This window comes from Vigna unguiculata, chromosome 9 (assembly GCF_004118075.2).
Source record: "Vigna unguiculata cultivar IT97K-499-35 chromosome 9, ASM411807v1, whole genome shotgun sequence".
Taxonomy (NCBI): domain Eukaryota; kingdom Viridiplantae; phylum Streptophyta; class Magnoliopsida; order Fabales; family Fabaceae; genus Vigna; species Vigna unguiculata.
The window spans coordinates 42,289,032-42,309,885 of NC_040287.1; the positions used below are offsets into that span (position 1 = coordinate 42,289,032).

General features: G+C 28.7%; 2 protein-coding genes across 2 annotated transcripts; one reads left to right on the forward strand and one right to left on the reverse strand.

Moving 5' to 3' along the window:
* Nucleotides 1-2,617: 2,617 nt before the first annotated feature.
* LOC114164155 (24-methylenesterol C-methyltransferase 2) lies at nt 2,618-4,056 on the reverse strand. Its single transcript, XM_028048698.1, has one exon. The coding sequence runs from the start codon at nt 3,960-3,962 to the stop codon at nt 2,868-2,870; it is 1,095 nt and encodes a 364-aa protein (XP_027904499.1). The 5' UTR covers nt 3,963-4,056; the 3' UTR covers nt 2,618-2,867.
* A 7,308-nt stretch (nt 4,057-11,364) lies between these two features.
* LOC114162515 (hippocampus abundant transcript-like protein 1) lies at nt 11,365-18,804 on the forward strand. The gene is made up of 14 exons (XM_028046432.1): nt 11,365-11,676; nt 13,629-13,740; nt 14,044-14,156; nt 15,202-15,324; nt 15,420-15,625; nt 15,716-15,791; nt 16,290-16,376; nt 16,500-16,580; nt 16,658-16,690; nt 16,923-16,976; nt 17,111-17,152; nt 17,313-17,391; nt 17,470-17,540; nt 18,525-18,804. Exons 1-14 carry the CDS (start codon nt 11,512-11,514, stop codon nt 18,579-18,581), a joined length of 1,299 nt encoding a protein of 432 aa, XP_027902233.1. The 5' UTR covers nt 11,365-11,511; the 3' UTR covers nt 18,582-18,804.
* The last annotated feature ends 2,050 nt before the right edge of the window (nt 18,805-20,854 follow it).

A 20,854-nucleotide genomic window follows, 5' to 3' on the forward strand; every position in this document is an offset into this window, starting at 1 on the left:
CCATTACGCGGATAAATGAGAGTTAATCTTGGTTTAACAGTAAATTTAACAAAACTATCTTCATGTTAATTAAGTATGTTCTATTTAGAGCATTCATGATGGATAGAGCCTTATTATGTCACTTAAATTTTGATCATTTTATGTAAAAAATAATAATATTAAGATTATGTCAATTTATATAAAAAATTATTTTGATATTACCACCTACCTGTCTGCTTAATTAATTCTTTGAATCTTATCATTACATACCAACACTTAAAATATTTTTTATTAACATCTTTCCATTCTCATATGATTTTTTAAATAAATACAAATAACAATATTTACATAAATAATTTATTATCATATATTTTGATGATAATTTTATTAAATGACATTAAATTATATTCAAAAGTAATCCTATTAAAGAGGACATAAGAGGCACAAAAATTCCGTCACTTATGTCATCTTTTAGCACTCACTTAGTGCATATAAATAAAGATTGAGATGATTTTTTTTAGAGTAAAACTAATGAACACGCAATCGAGTTCTTCACACTTTAATTCTAAATTTTTTTTCTTTTTAAGAAGTAATTCTTTTTAGCGCTACTTTCTAATTAAAATTTAAAGGCAACTTTAGTAAAGCAATGTCAGTTCTCAACCTTTCAACATATTTTAGGCAGATCAACAAATTGAGATTGTAATTTGAAGTATTACAAAAAGAAAACATATAAAAATGAAGTAATTTTATATCCACAGAAAACTCTTATAGTAAGAGAATAAGAAATATACAAATAAATTCTAAAATCCAGTTTTTAAATTTAGTTGAGATGTTTTTTAAAATAGTTAAAAGTTAAAATTTATATTTGAATCTAATATGTTAATATATAAATTATAATTTTAATTATTTAGTGATTGGTTTTACAAATTTTACTTTTGAACTGTTTTCTTTTAAATGCTTTCTAAAATGATAAGACTATTTCTCATCTTTCTTTTAACTACGCGACACAACTTAAAAGATAATAGAGTTTCAGATATTCTAACTCTCTTTTTTTTAGAAAGTTTTATTCTCTCCAAATCTTAAGTTTTCTCTTTCCTATATAAGTTTCATGTTTTACATTTTATGCATCAAATTATACTCGTTGTTCTATTCCATTTAAAAACTATTTTCTCGCTAACATAAGTTCTTATGACATGAACATATGTAAATATCATGTTTGGTTAGAAACCTCAACTTTTCAGAGGTAAGAAAAAAAAAACACCATGTGGGTAACTCAACCACATTACTCAAGGTGGGGTTTGTTAAAAACCGTTGAAGATATAATTTTACATTATCTCAAAGTTAACACTCCCTACAAAATAATAAGTAGAAATATTATATTATTTTCAAGTAAATTAAAAAATGTATTAACTAAATTTTAATTTTTAAAAAATTAATAATTTAATAAATACTAGGAATTTCTAAACTTTTGGTCAAAATCTATAAACTTTTCAATTAATGCATTTAGTTCCATTCACTATAAAACATTAAATTATTTTATTGACAACTAAATTTTCATGAATTTTTAATTATACAAGTGACTAAATAATAGCTGTAGAAAGATACACGGTTTCATTACAGTTCACCTTAACTGTCAACACAATACTATTATTTGTGAACTTACTACAAGACAATATCATCCTCTCTCTTAACTTGTGTTGAATAAGTCATTTGTGAACTCAATAAAAACACATCTAACATATTTATTTACAAACTTCATCAAAATCTCTTTACAAGAACTAAGTGTCAGAAAACAACAATTTGTTCTTCCCAGACCCGACAAAAAAGGTTTATGCATGTCAAGAGAAATTGATACTCTTGACACATGTACAGGAACAACAAATACTTTTGGTAGTTATTATAGAAACTAGGGATAGGATCTTCCAATTGTGTTTCAATAGAGACTTGTTCATGAAGTATACCACTACTTAGTTATATATTAATTTATAATTATATTTTATAGACTCAAATTATAAATATACTATAATTTTAAAAACCCTGCACAAATACACATACTAGATAACTTTTATAAAATAGGTTTTAAATTTCCAACTGGGTTATAATTGATAGTTATTGAAAATCACTAATACTCAAATATTTCTTAAAACAATGTACCCATATATTAGTTATTGGTTTGGCAGATCTAAAGAGAGTGCGGGCCAGATGTCCAGATGTCACGGTGGGTGTGGGGGAAGTAAAAATGGAGGCAGAACGTGACAAGAGTAAAACCAAAAAAGCAACTGAGCAGGCATCGAGGGCAGATTCAGACACTGAAAGCTCAAACATAACCACGTTACAATACAACCAGGCTAATCCCATCCTCAGTGGTCTCCACCTAATCACACGCTAATATACCCATCTAACATGTGCTCTCTTCTGTTTTCTTCTGTTCTATCTCTGTTCTTTCCCTACCCTACCCTTCCCACACGACAAAACCCTTCTTCATTAATCCACTCATTAAAATATCCTCTTCAACAACCACCACCATAAATCCCAGCATTTCAGATACTTTTTCAGATTCCTCCACCAATTAATTAGCCCAAAATCAACCAGACTACCACTACTGATGCACATTTTCTCTCCCATTCTATTCGATTCATTCCCAATCAAAAACCGTCCTCATTCAAACAAATGTGATACATTGCAAAATTAAAATTTAAAATAGAAAGATCAAAATCCGAATTACACCAAGTTCATACTACTGACAGTAATAATAGAAGCTAAAATAACTTAATCAAAAGATAATAATAATAATTATTATGAAAATAAAAATAAAAAGTACCGGAGACAAGAAACGAGGAGGTGTTTTTGTTTTCGTTATCCAATTTGTCGTCGCCAACTCAACTCACTCAGGTTTGGACGTGGTCGTCGTCACTGTCGTGGGGCTTTCTGCAGAGGATCATGTGCATCGGAGAGAAAATCCCGGAATCGCCCCCTCTGGTCAAATAATCAGCTGTCTTGAAAAGCATCTCATGCACATCGACGGTCCCCTTGGGTGCGATTCCCAAGGCGGCAAGAACAGTGACCACGATGTGGTTCCGCCAGTACGCGATCCGACCCATCTTCAAGCGGCTCCACCAGGGCTGAGCCGGTGGCTTAGCCAGATCCCGCTCCTTAACCACGACAAACCCTACCTTACGCGCGGTTTCAGCTATGTCAGTGTGGCTTCTGAGACCAGGCAAGGCGTCACCTCTCTCAATGCCCTGAATGACCTCCACGTGTTCCGGGTCATCTGAGCGGTACTTATCCGTGGTTACCCACTCATACGAGACGTAGAGTGCACCAGGCTTCAACACGCGGAAGATTTCGGCGTAGACCTGTTCGAGCTTGGGAGCGTGACACGTGGCCTCGATGGAGTAAGCGCCGTCAAAGGAGTTGTCGGGGAAGGGCATGTTGAGGAAATTGCCGCAGACGACCTCGCAGAGGGAGTCCAGGCCTGCTTTCTTGTTGTGGAGGCGGGCGCGATTCACCTGGTAGTCGTTGATTGTGATTCCAACAACGTTCGCGCGGGAATGGGCCGCGATTGCGCGCATTGGGCCGCCCACACCGCAGCCCACGTCCAGGACTCTGTCTCCGGGGCCGGCCTGGATGAGATCCACTGCCATCTCCTCGTGGAGGCGCGTGGCTTCGTGATGGGACTTGCCGGGGATCGAGGGGGAGAAATGGAAGGACTGGCCCCACCCCCACTCGTAGATGTCGGTCACTAAATTGTAGAAGGTGTCCACGAAGTCCGGGACTTTCTCCGCCGTTTCGATCTCCTTCGGGCGGCGGAAGAACGACCAGTACTGCTTGTAGTTGTCCTGGACTTTCTCCGCCGATATGGACCCGCCGGACAGATCCGTGGCGCGCTTTCCCTTCTGCTCGGCGGGGCCCAGTACGCACACGAACCAGTAGAGGCCGCCGGCGAGGAGCGCTCCGGTGCAGAGGAGAGAGAAAGAGTCCATTGTGGTTTGCGGTTGTGGGAGTGAGAGTAGTGAAGTGAAGAGATTGAAGAATATGAAAAACGATTATTTGAGGTTTACTTTCTGGAGTGGGCCTGTGGGCTGGGTTAACCCGCTATTAATTGATCTACTGGACTTCTCCCAAATCCTGTTTCTCTTTTCTTTCCACTCCACGTGCTTGCGCGTGAAACTTCTTTGGCTGCTTTCTATTAATTTATTAAACAATCACAGAGTGAAACACAACAGAAACTATCATCTTCAATATTACTCTTTAGTCCAACACTACTGTTCTCATAATGTATATTCATAACATTTTTTAACTAATACCCTTACCTATATGTTTCAAAACATTAATTTCACCAAAAGTTATATTTGTGGAAGAATATATAACTATAATAATTATTGCTCTTTAATGGATGTGAACAGACATAGTTTCGAAAGAGAGAATGTACTAGCACTGCCGGTTATAATAATAAATAATTTAGTACTTTTATGGCAGTACTTAAATATGAAATTTATTTGTTACCAATATTTAATTTTCCAACGTATTGACTTTTCTTCTTAATTAAATAAATAGTATTAGAATGATTTCTCCTTAAAAAGTTACAATTATTTGGGTTTTTTTTTTCTTTTTCTCACTTGGTTTTCATTATGTAACCCTTTGAATCATCATTTCCCACACCCATTTCCTTTTTCCCACCTACCTTTATCTCTTTTGTTTGCCCTTTTAAGAAAAATCTGAATAAACTTCGTCTCATATAACCATGATGACATTTGTGTTTAGATCACTTCTTACCACATAAAATGTGATGGTGACCATCATAATTTCCACTTTCTAAAACTTCCATTTATAAACCCTCAACTTTCAATTCAATTTTCCACAATTTATATAAATAAAGTTATTTCTCTACTTTCATTTGCTTTTTCAAACACACGTCTCAAAACTGCAAAAGTCACCCTTATAAACAAATAAAGCTAGAACAATCAATTTTATCCGTACAAAAAAACAAAATTCATTAAACACAGCCTAACCTTTAATTTGAAATACAATCTTATAAGATTCTGAAACACAACCTTCAATGGCTTGGTGGTCCTTGATTCTGAAAATTTTTCAGCTTCACTTATTACCATTAAATATAAGATATTTATTTAATAAGATGTGAGACGATAATTTGTTTATTTACTACTGTTAGCTTATGTTTAAGCATGTAAACAATTGAAAAGGGTGAATTTAAAAATGAAAGTAGAATCATTTGTTGAAGTAAGGTGAGTTTAAGATACTCGTTAACATTGGTCTATCGTTATTTATAGTTAAATTACTAATATGAGTTGCTTAAAGTTTTTTTTTTATGAAGTGATTATAATTATTTAAGTTGTATTTGAATATTCAAAATTATTGAATTATAAACTGTACGATTAACCATGTATTAATCTAATCCTTTCAAATTATTCATGCTATTTTAGATGTTTAAATTTGTCTGAAAATATTTAAAATATCGAGACATTCTAAATAAATAAAATTTAATTATATTTTAATATTGTAATTGAATTTTCCTTTGTTATTAGCTTTTAAATATATAAAAGTTCATTGAAATTAAACACACTATAGTTTTTTAAATAACCATACAAATGAAAAAGAAAGCAAAACAATTCTTTGCAAACAAAATAATTACTATACGACATGAGTTAATAATGTTTTAATTAATTTATGTCTGTTGATGATTAAATACACTTATAATAATTAAAGACTTCATTCTAATGATATTTTGAGTCCTCATAAACCACTATGGTTCATTAGTAATAGTTGGAGTCATAATTCCATTGGAAGAAAAAGTGATGAGTAATTAAATAAGTGCAAATGATATTAAGAATTAAAAATTACTACTAGATTCTCACCATTGTCTGAGAATAGATTAATTCTACCGCAAACATAGAACATAAGACATTTGTAATGAGTTGTCTTAACGAAATTTAGTTCCCCAAGAACTGGTCCTCAAAAAACTAACCAGCTAAAAGATATCTCTTGCTGTCACAACGAACTCTTGTATCATTACAATGTTGAAAGAATCAACAACCATTTTCTTATTTAGAAATTGTACAACAACTTGGCAACATAGAAACCTCAGATATATGTTGTCCTCACACGAATTTTATTTGTCTCCTCTTTTTTTTTTTATTATTTGATTATTTTGTGGAGTTTTACTTTATCAAACTTGAAGTAAGTTGTAACTGAAAAGCATAAAGTTAATTTATGTTACATTTTTATATGTTCCAAAAAAGAGTTTATCCTATATCCATGTTGATACTTATTCATTCATTATACTAAATATTAATTAAATATTTTTTACCAAAATAAAAATCACAAAAAAGAAAAATTATTATATTATTAAGGGTTAAATATGTTTTTGTCCCTTAATTTTGAGTGAAAATTGAAATTAATCTCTCTTTGAAATTTTTGTTCAATTTAGTTTCCCAACTTTATAATTTTGTGAATTTAGTCATTTTCACCATATTTTGTTAAGTTTATTTGATGTTTCAAATGCATTTCATGATAGTTTATTAGTTAACATTAAAGTAAAAATGTGTCAAACGGTGTAAACAACTCAAATATTATCACCAAACGCACTTGAAACGTCAAATAAATTTAATAAAATTTGGTTCAAATGACTAAATTCACACAGTTATAAAGTTGAGAGACTAAATTTAACCAAAGTTTTAAAAAATACTAATTTCAATTTTTACTTAAAGTTAAAGGACAAAAAATATATTTAACTCTACTATTAAATATCAATGTGAAAATGATACACATCATTTTCTATAATATTATTAAAAAAATAGTAATAATCGTGTAAACATCAAATAATTATTAAATAAATATCAAATAATTGTAAATAAAAATAAACACAATCAAATGTGTATCAATAAGTTAGAAAGCAGATAACTAAAAGAAAACTAATATAAGTTTACTAAATTACTTAACAAATTAAATATACTTTTGTAATCTAAAAAGAGATTAATACCATTACGAGGACGAGTATATAAATGAAATATAAAGGACATGTATATAGCCATCTCATTCCTATATTAGTTAAAAGTTGAATATTATTTATAATGAGATTTCTTAATAAAATGATATGAATTAATCGTGTTTTTTTCTTCAAAAGTCTAAATTTAATATTGTAAAAGTCTATTATATCTAAAAACATGATTACTATCGTTGGCGGATTTTGACCACAAAATTTGGAGGGGCCAAAATAATGTAATTATTTGATTATTATATTACATCATTAGTATAATGCTTTAAAAAAGGTTAAATATGTTTTTGGTCCCTCAAGTTTCAGCGAAAATTGGAATTAGTCTCTCATCAAAACTTTTGATCAATTTAGTCATTCATCTTTCAAAATGCGTGAATTTAGTCCTTTTAACCAAATTTTGTTAAGTTTATTTTTTACGTTTCAAGCGCATTTCATGATAGTATTTAAATTATTTACACTGTTCAACACATTTTTGTTTCAATGTTAACTTAAATACTATCATGAAATACGCTTGAAACGTCAAATAAACTTAACAAAATTTGGTTAAAAGGACTAAATTCATGCATTTTGAAAGATAAAAGACTAAATTGGTATAAAGTTTTGATGAGGGACTAATTCCAAAATTTACTAAAACTTGAGGGACCAAAAACATATTTAACCCTTTAAAAAATAACTTCTCTGATTGGACAATTTGATCATTAGGTTGGATCATTAGTACAATATTTTAAGATATGTAAAGAAGAAAAATCTATCTTGTTTTCATCTTTACCAACAACTTCTCTTTTATCATTTTATGGTTTCATTCTTTATCAATATACTTTTAAAAAAGTTGATGTTAAAAAATAATTTATCATAATCTAATGAAAATTGAGAGAAGTAATTATTAAAAGAAAAATATATTATAATCAAGTCACAAAATCGATTTGAAAAAACAGATAATACATTTTTTTTTCTTCTATATTAATAAAAAAATAATATACAAAGGTTCATGGAATAAAAATAATGTTAATAACTATTAAACTAATAGTTTATTATCAAATGAAACAAGAGAGTTGCCTTTTTTTCTTCAAAGAAAAAAGAAAACAAATGACAAATGAGAGTAAAAGTATTGAGTTTGTCTCTAATTTCTTTTTTTATTTAAAAGTAAAAAGAAAACATATGAGACTGAAAGATGAGTGCAAATTTGTAAAAATCTAAAAAAAAAATAAAAAAAAAATAAAAAATATCTTAATAAATATTTGTTTTAATTACTTTTTTGATTTTTTTTTCAAAAATGTAAGTTGATTCTCTAGTTGATTTAGTCTCAATTTATTTTGATTTTTTAGTCAAAATTTGACATTTTTTTGATAAAAACAAAGATAAAAAATAATTAAACCTAAATATTTATACTCTTTATTATATTCATTTTTATGTTTTATTATTTAGTAGCATTAAATATTATGTTTTATAAATAAAAAAAACACAATTTAATTTCTATAATTTTTAAAGTGTATTACTTATAATTTTAAAAAATTTCAAAATTTCAAAAATACATATAATTTTAAAAAAATCCAAAAGTACATATATATAATTTTTAGAAAAATCAAAATTATTTTGGGGTGCCACGGCCACTTCCCGCTTCTTGTATAATCCGCTCCTGATTACTATTATGTATTAATGAATTTTAATATGTGATAAAACCCACAGCTGGGGGACTTAATAATGGACTTACACTTAAAAGCGTTTCTAAACTTTTAAAATGAAGTACAAAAATATATAATGTTCAAATATTTTGTTATACATTACTATATATCAGTAGTGTATTGATAATATTTCATTATTATTACTGCATTTCCTTAAATATGTTGGTTGTTTTCTCTAAATATTCTTTCAAATGGTTTGAAATATATAATTTTCAATTAAATTAAGTAGATTTCAAAAGGTCTTAATATTTATCCAAAAAACTAGGTTTGAATTAAACAAATCATAAAATGGGTTACTCAATAAGTCCTTCGCATAATTGAACTACCATAAAACAATTTTAATGAAAGGTACATTTAGATAAAAGTTTCGTTAACATTTATAAGAAAAAATAAAATAAATTTATTTATACGGTAATTTTATAAATAAATTTCAAAAATAAAATAATTTCATAAATGAACTTATGTATAAGTTAATTTTAGTTGTTCCTTTCCTACAAATATTCGAGAAATAATTTGCTAAATTGTACCCTAATTTAATATTTACCACAATAGTAGATTATGGTTGATATACTATCCTTAGACACAAATAAGAATTCGACATGGTTTATATCCCTTGTGACTAATTTGTTGTCACCATGAAATGGAAAATTGGTATAACAGGATTCATTAATTTTTTGTATTGATGCATAATAAAGGACAATGAAAAAGTTAAATAATGAAAATATTGGATTAGTCACTTACTATTAAAGCAAAATTTATAGTTGATAATATACTCAAGATTGTGACAACTAAAATATAACCATTTTTTTTTTACATATAACTGTAACCAATCAGATCACATAATTCTACCGTGTTTTAACTTATTTAATATCAGGGGACAATTAATGCTGGTAACAGAAAATAACTTACTTATAGAATTTTTATTTTATTTTATTATGACAGTAAATGATTTTTTTATACTTTTAATACGCGTGGATAATTTATTTTATTGATACTGTGCTATATTTTATTAATTTTAACACTTTTTAGGAACTAAAACTAGTCTTAAACTGAAATGAATTTTTAATGACAAATATTATAGAGTCTATTAAAATAAATGAAATTATAATTTTGTTATGATCAATCTTAAGTTCAAACTATTTTTTTTTTTCGCAATTGTTCTTAAAATTCTTCTAAATATTACATTTAGATTTACATGATCAACTAACAATGATTATTAGAGAAAAATCAATCGCAATAACAAAACTAGGCGAATAAGAATTGTTATAGATAGAGTTAGTAATCAAATTGAAAAAAAGTTCTTTCGCATCGCATTAGAGAGATTGAGCCTTGTGCTTTGATTTTTTTTTTTTTAAATTAGTCTTATTATTATTTATCTTTTTAATTTCTTGTATCTCTGGAATTTGAAATTTATTGGATTCTGAAAAAAAAATCTATTTAAATGATAATCACTAATTACTTTGTCCAAAAAAAGTTTAGCTTTATTATTACTAATGTCTAAGCTATATTTTCATGCACCACTATACCACTGGATATAAATGATATGTTAAATAAACGGATTAAGGTATAACTATTGATCCTTTATTTTATTATATTTATTTAAATTTTGGAATAATTATTTTTACTAATTAAAATAAAATAAATTTATATAACAGTTTTTTAAAGATAAAAATATTTTTTTTGTTATGCTTATAATCGTATTTTAAACACAAAACTATTAAATTGAACTTTTTATATTATTAGTTTTATGTTTTTATAACTAATAATTTCATATATTAAAATATTGTGTGTTTCTTTTATATAAGGAATTTTGTTAAGTTAATAAAAATATTGAAAAAGGTTCTTTAAGAGAAAATAAAATTTAATGAAGTTTTAAATTCATATTCTATTTTTTTTTAATTTTTTAGATATTTAACACAACTTTATTCGATTATGAATTAAATTATGTGGGCAGGATATAAACATACTTTTCATAAACAACATGACTAAGCATAAACTTATTCGTTTGATTTTTTTTCATGCACGTTATTAAATATTCAAAGCAAAAAATTATGTACACATACTTAAACAGGACAAGCGAATTATGAAGCTATGACATGTAGTTTAGTGGCCCAAAGATATTTTTTCTGAGACAAAACGTTAAAAGCTTTCAAACTCTTGATTTAAATTAAACACATACAATATAACATCACGTCCTTAATTAAAACTTAACGAGAGATTAATCCCCTATCTTTTCAATATTTGTCTAATTAAATGCATTAGTTATATATACTTAATCCATTAATTTCACAAGATATTATTTTAGCCCATTTGGATGATGCTTTGCTTGCTTGTTTAAAAAAGGGTATTCATAAACTTGCACGCTTCGAGGCGTAAGTTAATCTAGTAATTTATATAATCTTTGACGCCACGCATTCCACTGAACAGACAGAATTTAACTAAATACTCGAAAAAATAATTAGCGGCACTTCAGCTTCGTGACTAAAAACCAATACCGTCACTGTTAATTTATATTTGTGTAAAAAAAGCAAGCATTTGCTTCCTTTTTTACCTTCACACTGTGCAACTCACTTGAACTCATGCAAAATTGTGAGACACAAGTAAAAGCAATAGAGAGAGGTACACCACATTGGTCTCTTATGATTAGCTTTGAGGTCATAGTCTTATATATAGGGTGCTTCTAAGTGAACCATGAATATGCATGTAGTGTGGCTAAAAGTAGAGAGGTAGCTTTCCCTGTAAGTTGAAACCTTACCTAGAATTCTAGCAAGGTAGTTCTTTAGTCATATCAAAGGGAAACTAAGAGTGTGTGTTTGTGTGTGAGAGAGGGTAATCATGGAGAAATTATATGGTTTGAGTCATCTCTTCATGACAGTGTTTCTTCACAACTTTGCCATATTCATGGTGGTGCCAGCCATCACTGATGTAACAATGGCTGCTCTTTGTCCTGGACAAGATGAATGCTCAATTGCCATCTACCTCACTGGTTTTCAACAAGCGGTGAGTTTATACATTCGTTGCAATTTTTCTTCACTCATTCTGCTTTCAATCTTATATGTTTGAGTTCCTTAATCTGTGATTAGTTACTGGAATTTGAGTTAAGTTCTCATTAGTGAGCAACACAAAACATGGCTAAAACGTAGGAGAACTGCTATAAAACCAGATGAAACTCACTTTCTTCCATATATTTAACAAATTTAGCAAAGTGTTTAAATTTTCATGTATTAATGTTTCATCCTTTTGGTGGAAAACTATTTTATGAATCAACTTTCATATGCGTTAGTTCAGACATTCATCCCACTCATTATGGGACTTAAATAAATTAACCTCGTATTACATAATAAAAAGAATCTGGATTAATTACATCCTTTCATTTCCGATTAAATTATGATAACTTAGACATATAGTCGTGATAAATTATTGCAAACGAAATTATTATTTTTTTATTTATTATTCTCGGTTCAACGTCGATGAAAAATGTCGTGGATGAAAAGCTTGATATACATTTATTTTTGCTACATTTATTTCTAAGATGAACATATTAAATATATTTTTTGTGCGTTAAATGGCGTGTTTGATAACAAACTTTTTTGTTTCTGATATTATTTTTTTTTGCTTTGCATATAATAATGCATAGTACATTTTTTTCCTAAATTAAAAACATTACCTTTTCGTAATTTCGTAATAAAGATAACATTTAGCAATTATTTCTTGACAAAATTCATGTTTAAGCCGATTACTACCAACTAACACAGGTGGCTGAAAAATTAAATAGAATTGAATTTACAATTTAAAATAATAAAATCGTAAGGAATATCTCTGATTAATTTGGGACAGATAAAATTTTAAAAGATTATTGTCCACATCGAATTTAAAATTGATGAATCTATGATACTTCATTTGTTGGTGTAACCCATAAATGATGAGTGTTGAGTAGAGAAACTCAAAATTCAAAAGCAATTAATTAGTGGTAAAGTTAAATTGTGACGGAGATAACGTCTATTTGGGTAACCCTGTCCCCACCAGAGAAAGAAATTTCCTTGTGATTTCGTTAGCCTCATAGGTTTCCAATTTTTCTAACTTGTTACCAAAATTTAAAACTCACTCGGTTGCTTAACTTTTTTCCAAGCAGTTAATGTTTGATGCATTTCCATGCTTTTTCCTCTGCTTGTCGTGGTTTCAGTTTTCTTTTGTCTCGTCCAATGTGAATCAGTTTTTTTTTTTTTTTATCGATAGTACCGTTTTTGTCCATCTGAGAACACTTGTCACTTTATAAGGCCCACTTTAATAAGTTCTTATTGGGCCTAATAAAAACGTAACGAGTTATGTCAGGACAAACCCATCACTTGGTCCAGTACACAGTACAAAATGAAATATAGTGTCTACTACTAATCACAAGAAGAACATTTTTCAATTAATTAAATCTTTCATCATACAAATTTCATTGATCGAGTCTCGAAAATATTTATTGTCTCCACGACATGTTTTTTTTTTTTTGTAGCTTCAACCCATTACAAATTAATCATAGATTTTTAAAAATGATTTAGAAAGAGTAATTTATAGATAATAAGTCGTTGGTGTGAGAGATAACGAGTTTGACTTTTTTAAGGAATCTACCTAATTCAAACATGAAAATAGATTAGAGAGAAGATTCCCTAAAGATGCAACCACCAAATAAATACCGCACCAAGAGTATGACTACCATTTTTTACCCAATGTTTTAATGATACGAATAAGAAAATATGTATTTTTTGTATGAAATAATTTAAATATGAGTCTAATAGAAATCACACAATTAAACACAATATATAAATAAAAAGCGTAAATTCATTATTTTGAAGTTTTTAAGTAAAAGATGTGTTAATTTCTTATATGGTGTTATATATATATATATATATATATAAATTTTTTTTCTCCGTATATAAAAATAAAAAACCCATGATTTTGTACAGATGATTGGAGTGGGCACGCTTGTGATGATGCCACTGTTAGGTAATCTCTCCGATAAGTATGGGAGGAAGGCCATTCTCACAGTTCCTATGATCCTCACAATCATTCCCACAGGTATATTAAAATTAAAGTTTCATTTTTTGAGTAAAGTAATATTACATAATTAAACGTTAAGGCAAGTTTTTTTTTTTTACACAATATACAAAGAGATAAAAAGTTGTGCACATAATTAATTAAAATGAAATTATTTTATTTTTGAAGTTGCATAAACACACATGGCAATAATAAAAAATCAAGTTTAAAAATACACCTGATTCTTTTTAGGTGTATTCGAATATTGTGCATGTAGATTAAGAAAACACGTGTGATGAATTTGTGTTTGGTGTTTATAAATAGTAAATGATCTTTGTTTGACAGGCATATTAGCTTACAACAGGACCAAAAAATTCTTCTATGTTTACTATGTGTTCAAAATACTCATTTCAATGGTTTGCGAAGGAAGCGTCCCTTGCCTCGCTCTAGCTTATGTGGTAAGTCTTTGATATTTTTCTTGACTTTAAATAAGTTATTATTCACTCAATTATTTATTATTATTATTATTTCTTAAAAGACCTTAGTTATCTTAGTGATTGGTTTAAACAAATATATTATGATTTCTGTATTAAAAGTCTCTTTAAACAAATGCATTTTGTTATGATAAATGACAGTACAATTATGGATTACTAGTGAGGTACCTGTTGTGTTAGAAAAGATGTACCAATATGATTCTTCGTTTATCTTATCTAATCAAATAAAAAAATCACAGAATACATTTTATTTAACGACAGAGTAAAAATAAGATAATTCATTTTTTAAGACTGAAACAAAACGTTACTATATTAGTAAGAATTGAAAAAAAAATGTTTCTCTTTTTTAAATTGATCTAGATGGAGAATTGTTGTTGAGTTCTAGGTCATTTTCCCCCTTCACTATGATTGGTTGTGGTTTATCTTATGTTTTTTTTCCCTCAAAGCTCGAATTTTAAGCTCTAATTCACTTTTTATTCCGAATTCAAATAATTAAATTTGAAGTTCAAATTCATATATATATATATATATATATATAACAATTTATTAAATACGTAATTCATATTTATTATTTTTATGAAGTAAACTTTAAATTTAATTCAATATTATAATAAAATTACCTTTAAACCTAATTTAATATTATACAATTATTATTTCAAGGTGAAATATTTAACACACAGTGATATTCTGATTAAATACAAACTCTTTAAGACCTTCTCAAGATCTTATAATGTACTATGACATTTCTCATCTTATAAGTAGCACAGCAGTAGTGGTTTTGTTTGATATGAAAGGAAATGACTTTGTTGACCCTGTATAGCGATGAGACACAATGATTGTTTCTTCTTGATCAAGTTCTTTATCCTCAGTCATTGTTAATTTTCTCCAACTTCATATAATGCTCGGTTTTTTGGACACATTTTCTTATCCAACAACTCTGTTTGATATTAATTTATGAACACATTTTCTGAGACATTCACTAATTTTACTACATCTCTATATTTTTCAGGCAGATAACATTCCAGAAAGTGGAAGAAGCACTGCATTTGGAATTATTTCAGGGATAGGATCCGCTGCGTTCGTATGTGCCACTTTATCAGCACGATTCTTATCCACTGCCCAAACTTTTCAGGTATTTTGCTTTCCCTTTTCTCTCTGCAATTACAATACCCTATTCTCATTTTTTTTCTTAGAATTGAAATGCTAACACCTTTTTCCCTGAATAAGGTGTCTACTTTTATTGCTGTGATTGGAGCAGTGTACATGAAACTTTTTCTTCCAGATTCAGTCATTGATGACAGACACCTTTACACCCCAATCATTTCACAACAAAAGCCCACAGTTTCTTCGGTCGATGCAAAATTGGAAAGAAACAAGCATCTTCTTAAAGCATTGCGTTCTTTCAAGGACCTAACCTCCTTCCTCACTAGCAGGTACAACAATTTTCTTTCTTCTCCTCCCATCAAAGAAACATTCTTTTTTTCTTTTTGTCATAATTATACACCTTTGATTCGATTTTCCAGCTTCACTATTACACAAGCAGCAATTGTTGCATTCTTCAGTAACCTTGCCGATGTTGGCCTTCATGGATCAATGCTGGTATTTTTTTTTTCCACCTTTCATATACCTTTTTCTTTAATTTCTATCCTTCCCGAGTTCCATTTTTTATAACACACTCACACATTATTGATTTGTTTTTATTTGTAAGTTTAGGTTTTGGGAAAGTTTATGCAGTTTTATATATCAGTGTTAGAGCATACATTGATCCTTACACACATTCTTCATCGGTTGAATCTTGTTCCTTAGCTTCAAACCAAATGATAGTGTTCAAGAATGTTGTATTTATATATCTTTACTTGTTAACTCTCCCTTGGCTTATTGGAGTCATACCCTGCTATAGGCTTTTGTTATATTTGATTAGAATTTTACTGAACTTTAATTTCTTTCATTTTAAACCCTTATAGAATGGATTAATTGATACTTACAATTGCATTATCTTTGACAAGTTGACACATTAAAATATTTTTTATGTATATAACTAGAGCTAGTTAGTCAAGTTTCAGTCCTTGGTAACACTTTGTTTTCTTTGGTGTGCAGTATTTCTTAAAGGCTCAATTTCATTTTGATAAGAATCAATTTGCTGATTTGATGGTCATTTCTGGAATTTCAGGGACTGTGTCGCAGGTATTTTTACATGGTTATGTTTCAATTATCAATTAATTGATATGCCTCTTGTTGTTCCATAAATCTTGAATTTCTTTGAGTTCATGTACTAAGAATCTAAATATTAAATATTGATTGTCATAGCTTCTTGTTATGCCCATTTTGGCTCCTATTCTGGGCGAGGCAAGGCTACTTTCAATAGGCCTATTCTTTCACTGTGTACACGTGAGTATTTTTTTTTTAATACAATCATACAACATTTTCTCTTTTATGAAATTCTAAATTTTTAAAATTGGATGCAGATGTTCCTTTACAGCATAGCGTGGTCCTCCTTGGTATGTCTTTTGCAACTTTATTTCTAATTGCATTTTTGTTCCTGTAAATTATTTTTCCATATATAATATCATTATATCTTAGAGTTTATGATCCCTAACATTATAAGGTTAAACTTGAGATATAGTGGTTGATTATTCACACTTGTATACATCTCTATTATCCTTTTGTTGTCTGCGTTTCTTCTTTTTTTCCTTTTATGTGATATAACTTATACTGTGTGAATTTTGACAGGTTCCTTATGCTTCTGCCATGTTCTCAATTTTATTTGTTTTCTCACAACCTTGTGTGAGTTTTTACTTCCTCATTTTATCTTTCAATATTCTTTAAAAGCATAACTTTCTTCATCATTATCATCCTTCAAGTTAAATAGTTTATTCAAAACACAATGCTGAGTGAGTGATCTCATTTTACATTTGCAGATACGAAGTATTGTGTCTAAACAAGTTGGTCCCCATGAGCAGGTACGGAGTTAATAATACTTATTAACGTTAAACAAGCTGGTTAAGATATTTTTAATACAGTGAAGAATATTTTTCATTTTCAGTTTTTGTTTTTTACAATAACATTTGGTAGATAACTTTAAATTTGTTTAATTTTCCTCCTCATTTCTCTTCCTTTTAGGGAAAGGCTCAAGGTTGCATCTCTGGCATATGTTCAGTTGCACATATAGTTTCTCCATTAGTTTTCTCTCCATTAACAGGTGAGAGCATGCGAATATGTGACATTAGATTTTGATAGTCACCCCAATTTATTAACAAGAACCTTTTTCAATTTTCAGCTCTCTTCCTTTCTGAAAAGGCACCTTTCAATTTTCCCGGATTTAGTATAATGTGCATTGGGTTTGCTTCGGTAAGAACTTAACTTGATTGAGAATGTTCTAATTTTTCCCTGATATTGATATTGATGTTTTCCAATATTTTTATTACAATTGTGAATAGTAATTAGTTTAGTTATAGTGTTCAGTTGAACTAGGGTGATTCATTCACATAATGCAGATTCACAACACTAAAATGTAACACGATTTTTTATTTATGATATATTTAGAATGTTAGATTTTTCGAGAGGAGACAATCATGAGACACGAAAAGATTTATAGAAAATATCACAACACTACTTATCATATAAAGTCTTTCTATTGGTCTTTCTACTTATATATTGTTCGTTTTTTACTCAATTTAAAACTTTTAACTTACCTTAAAATAACAAGTGTGAGTCTCTCCATATTATTTTATACCATATTCGTATGAATCATTACTGAAATGAATATATATTGCTATTAAGGTTTTTGAATGGAGATACTAGAAAGATTTTGCACCAATGAAATTTCTAACAAACTCATAAAAGATTGCGACTTTACTTCCAATGTAAAATTTTAAAAAAAATAGTTTATGAATTTTGTGGTTCTTTATACTTGTTTTTATCTGATATAAGATTTTCGACACATTAAAATTCTAATAGAAAAATGTCTCCATGAGAAATTTAAGAAGAAAAAACACATTAATTATAAAAAGTTAATTTGTAGAAAATCTCAAATATAATTTTTCTATATCTTTATTTTTAATTTATAACTAAATCTAACTAGTTATTTATATCTTCTTTTATAAAAGTTCCTAATAAGAAGCTTTCCTAAATATATCAATGACTCATTTAGGTTAGATTCTCTTATTTATATTTTTATACTAGACAACTGACTGCATTCTTTAATTGTCAATTAAAAAATTATCCTATATATTATTATATTTGAAGTATAATCGGGCCTTACTTCACTTTATTTTCATTGAATTTTTATATTTATGTATTTACATGCTCTTTGTGGTTGAATTTTTATTACAGATGGTATCTTTTGTTCAAAGTATGATGCTTCGAGTGGTTCCTCCAATTTTGAGTTAGGCAAAAATAAATCAGAAGGAGCCTTTTTAGTTTTAACGATAGCAAACGTTTTGTGGTCGACACGAGTTTTGTCTTTAGTGATGCTTATGGGGAAACAATATGTTATATAAGCTGTTTCCCAGAATGGACATTTGATAGTTTCATACTATTCGATACTCTGTTTCCTTTTATATCAATTATGGGATTTAAATAAAAGGATAAGAAGGTCAACTTTTATAGTTTACGGTCATTGTTATTTTGTTGCCTAGATTATTATTATTTGTTTTGTTTTGCTTAATTTGAAATAGAAGTTTCAATCATGATTTTTAATTATTTATGCGGTCAAGTTTTTCAATTTTAAATTATGTTAATATATCGATGTATTTATTTTAAAATTCAATTACGTTTTTTTAATGTTTTAAAATAATATAATATGATAATTTTATATGTTGAAGTTAACGTTGCCAATTTAGTAAATTATTATTGTCAATTATAAATTGTTATAAATAGATTAAAATGATTAATATTTATTACTTAACAATTTTTATATTAGATAGATGAAAATTAATTATATTATTAATTTTTTTCAAAATGAAATATTATATTTTATTAATAGTAAAAATAAATGGAATAAAATAATTAAATAATGAAATTTAAAAAGTGTTATTAATCCTACTTTAGTTATCACGTTGCAACTGGGAAGTCATGATAAGATAGGTAGGTGTAAAGTTGTATGGTTGAATTTTATTATTTCGTAAGCGCGTTATCAATAAATGCTAATTTTTAAAATAAGTTTACTTTTAGCCAAAAAAATATCAATCTTTAGTTTTTTATTTGATTTTTTCTTATCTATTTAATCGATTGATTATATTATTATATATGACAAAGACGGGTTAGTTTGGTCTATTTTGATATGTTTCGTCTATTTTAGTCCATCTTGTAATTCAAAAATGAGATAAATAATTTTTTTTCCATAATAGTTGATATTCATTTTCTATCAAAATAATTCAAATTAGTTTAACTAACCAAAGACAATAAACAATAACAGTGAAGATTATAGCTAAAATAAAATGACAATGTGTCACCTTACAATATAAGTATAAATTTGTTAATCTAAAAATACATAAAAAGATATTTCATATTCAAGGACTAAAATCATTATCTTATATACAATGATTATAAATAATAATAATAATAATAATAAAAGAAACTTACAATAACAACATAATGAATTGTGTGAAAATTGAAAAAATAAGAATATTTAATTTTGTAAACGAATGAGTAGGTCAGTCTATCCCACCTTGCCTCCTTCACCTCACATAAACTACAGGCCTGTGCGTAACGAATTTGTGTAGACCAACAGATTCAATATTTCAAATTGTTCATATTTTTTTTTTTTGCGAATCTACGGACCAAGCGGCCTACTCGTCCTAAATTGCCACCCACCCCTACATATTATCATCAAATAAGCCCTACATATTATCATCAAATAAGAATGTGATAATCACAAAAGCAGTTACGTCTTATTTGATAGAATAATTATTTAACATCTTATAGCATTTATATATTTTTTTTCTTTATTCTTTCTAAAATATTGACTTATAGTTTCTCAATGATTTTTCTTATGACCTTAATCTTTATTTTTTTAAAGAAATAAATTTTGGTCTCTTAATAATTTTTAGATTTGTCTTATTTTTGTGATAATTATGTTGAATCTCTCTGTCAAATATAAATATGTAGATGTTAACAAGAAGGAATAATAAGAACTGCATAGTCTGTATAAGAGTAGGATGTATGGTAGTAAGACATTTGACAGCAATTTATAATTAATGATGGATATGGATACGTTAAGGTAGAAAATGGAATGAGGTGACAGGGCAGGCCCAAAGGAGTAAAAAAGGGCCCACAAAGTATTTATTGGACTCACACGAGTGGATCTTGTTCCATTACCACTGCACGTCCCCTAAATCTGCCATTTACACGTGTTGATGTGTCCAAAATTAGACGCCAACGGCAACGAACAGCAGAGAACGTCAATCCCGTTACTCTCTCTTTCCCGCTAACGCCACCATATTAAGTAAGTTATAATATTTATTGCACATACCATTGGGTTTCGCCGGCGAAAAAATAAACCGACGGAGGAGTAATAATGCTGTAACCTCCGTAACGCCGTATCGTGGTAGCGAGCGTTCGAAGGTTCCGCCTTGCATTATTCTACGACGCTCCCTATCACTCTCCCTTCCAGAACCTCCTTCAATCTAATCTCACCCGCCGGTGATCCCTCCCCCATCACA

What these genes read in the sequence shown, in the direction of transcription:
- LOC114162515 (XM_028046432.1), top strand. Translation starts at nt 11,512, where the DNA reads ATGGAGAAATTATATGGTTTGAGTCATCTCTTCATGACAGTGTTTCTT. An exon ending in AAGTTGGTCCCCATGAGCAG is followed by an intron (nt 17,153 to 17,312) that starts GTACGGAGTTAA and finishes TCTTCCTTTTAG; the next exon opens with GGAAAGGCTCAAGGTTGCAT. An exon ending in AGTTTTCTCTCCATTAACAG is followed by an intron (nt 17,392 to 17,469) that starts GTGAGAGCATGC and finishes TTCAATTTTCAG; the next exon opens with CTCTCTTCCTTTCTGAAAAG.
- LOC114164155 (XM_028048698.1), bottom strand. Translation starts at nt 3,962, where the DNA reads ATGGACTCTTTCTCTCTCCTCTGCACCGGAGCGCTCCTCGCCGGCGGC.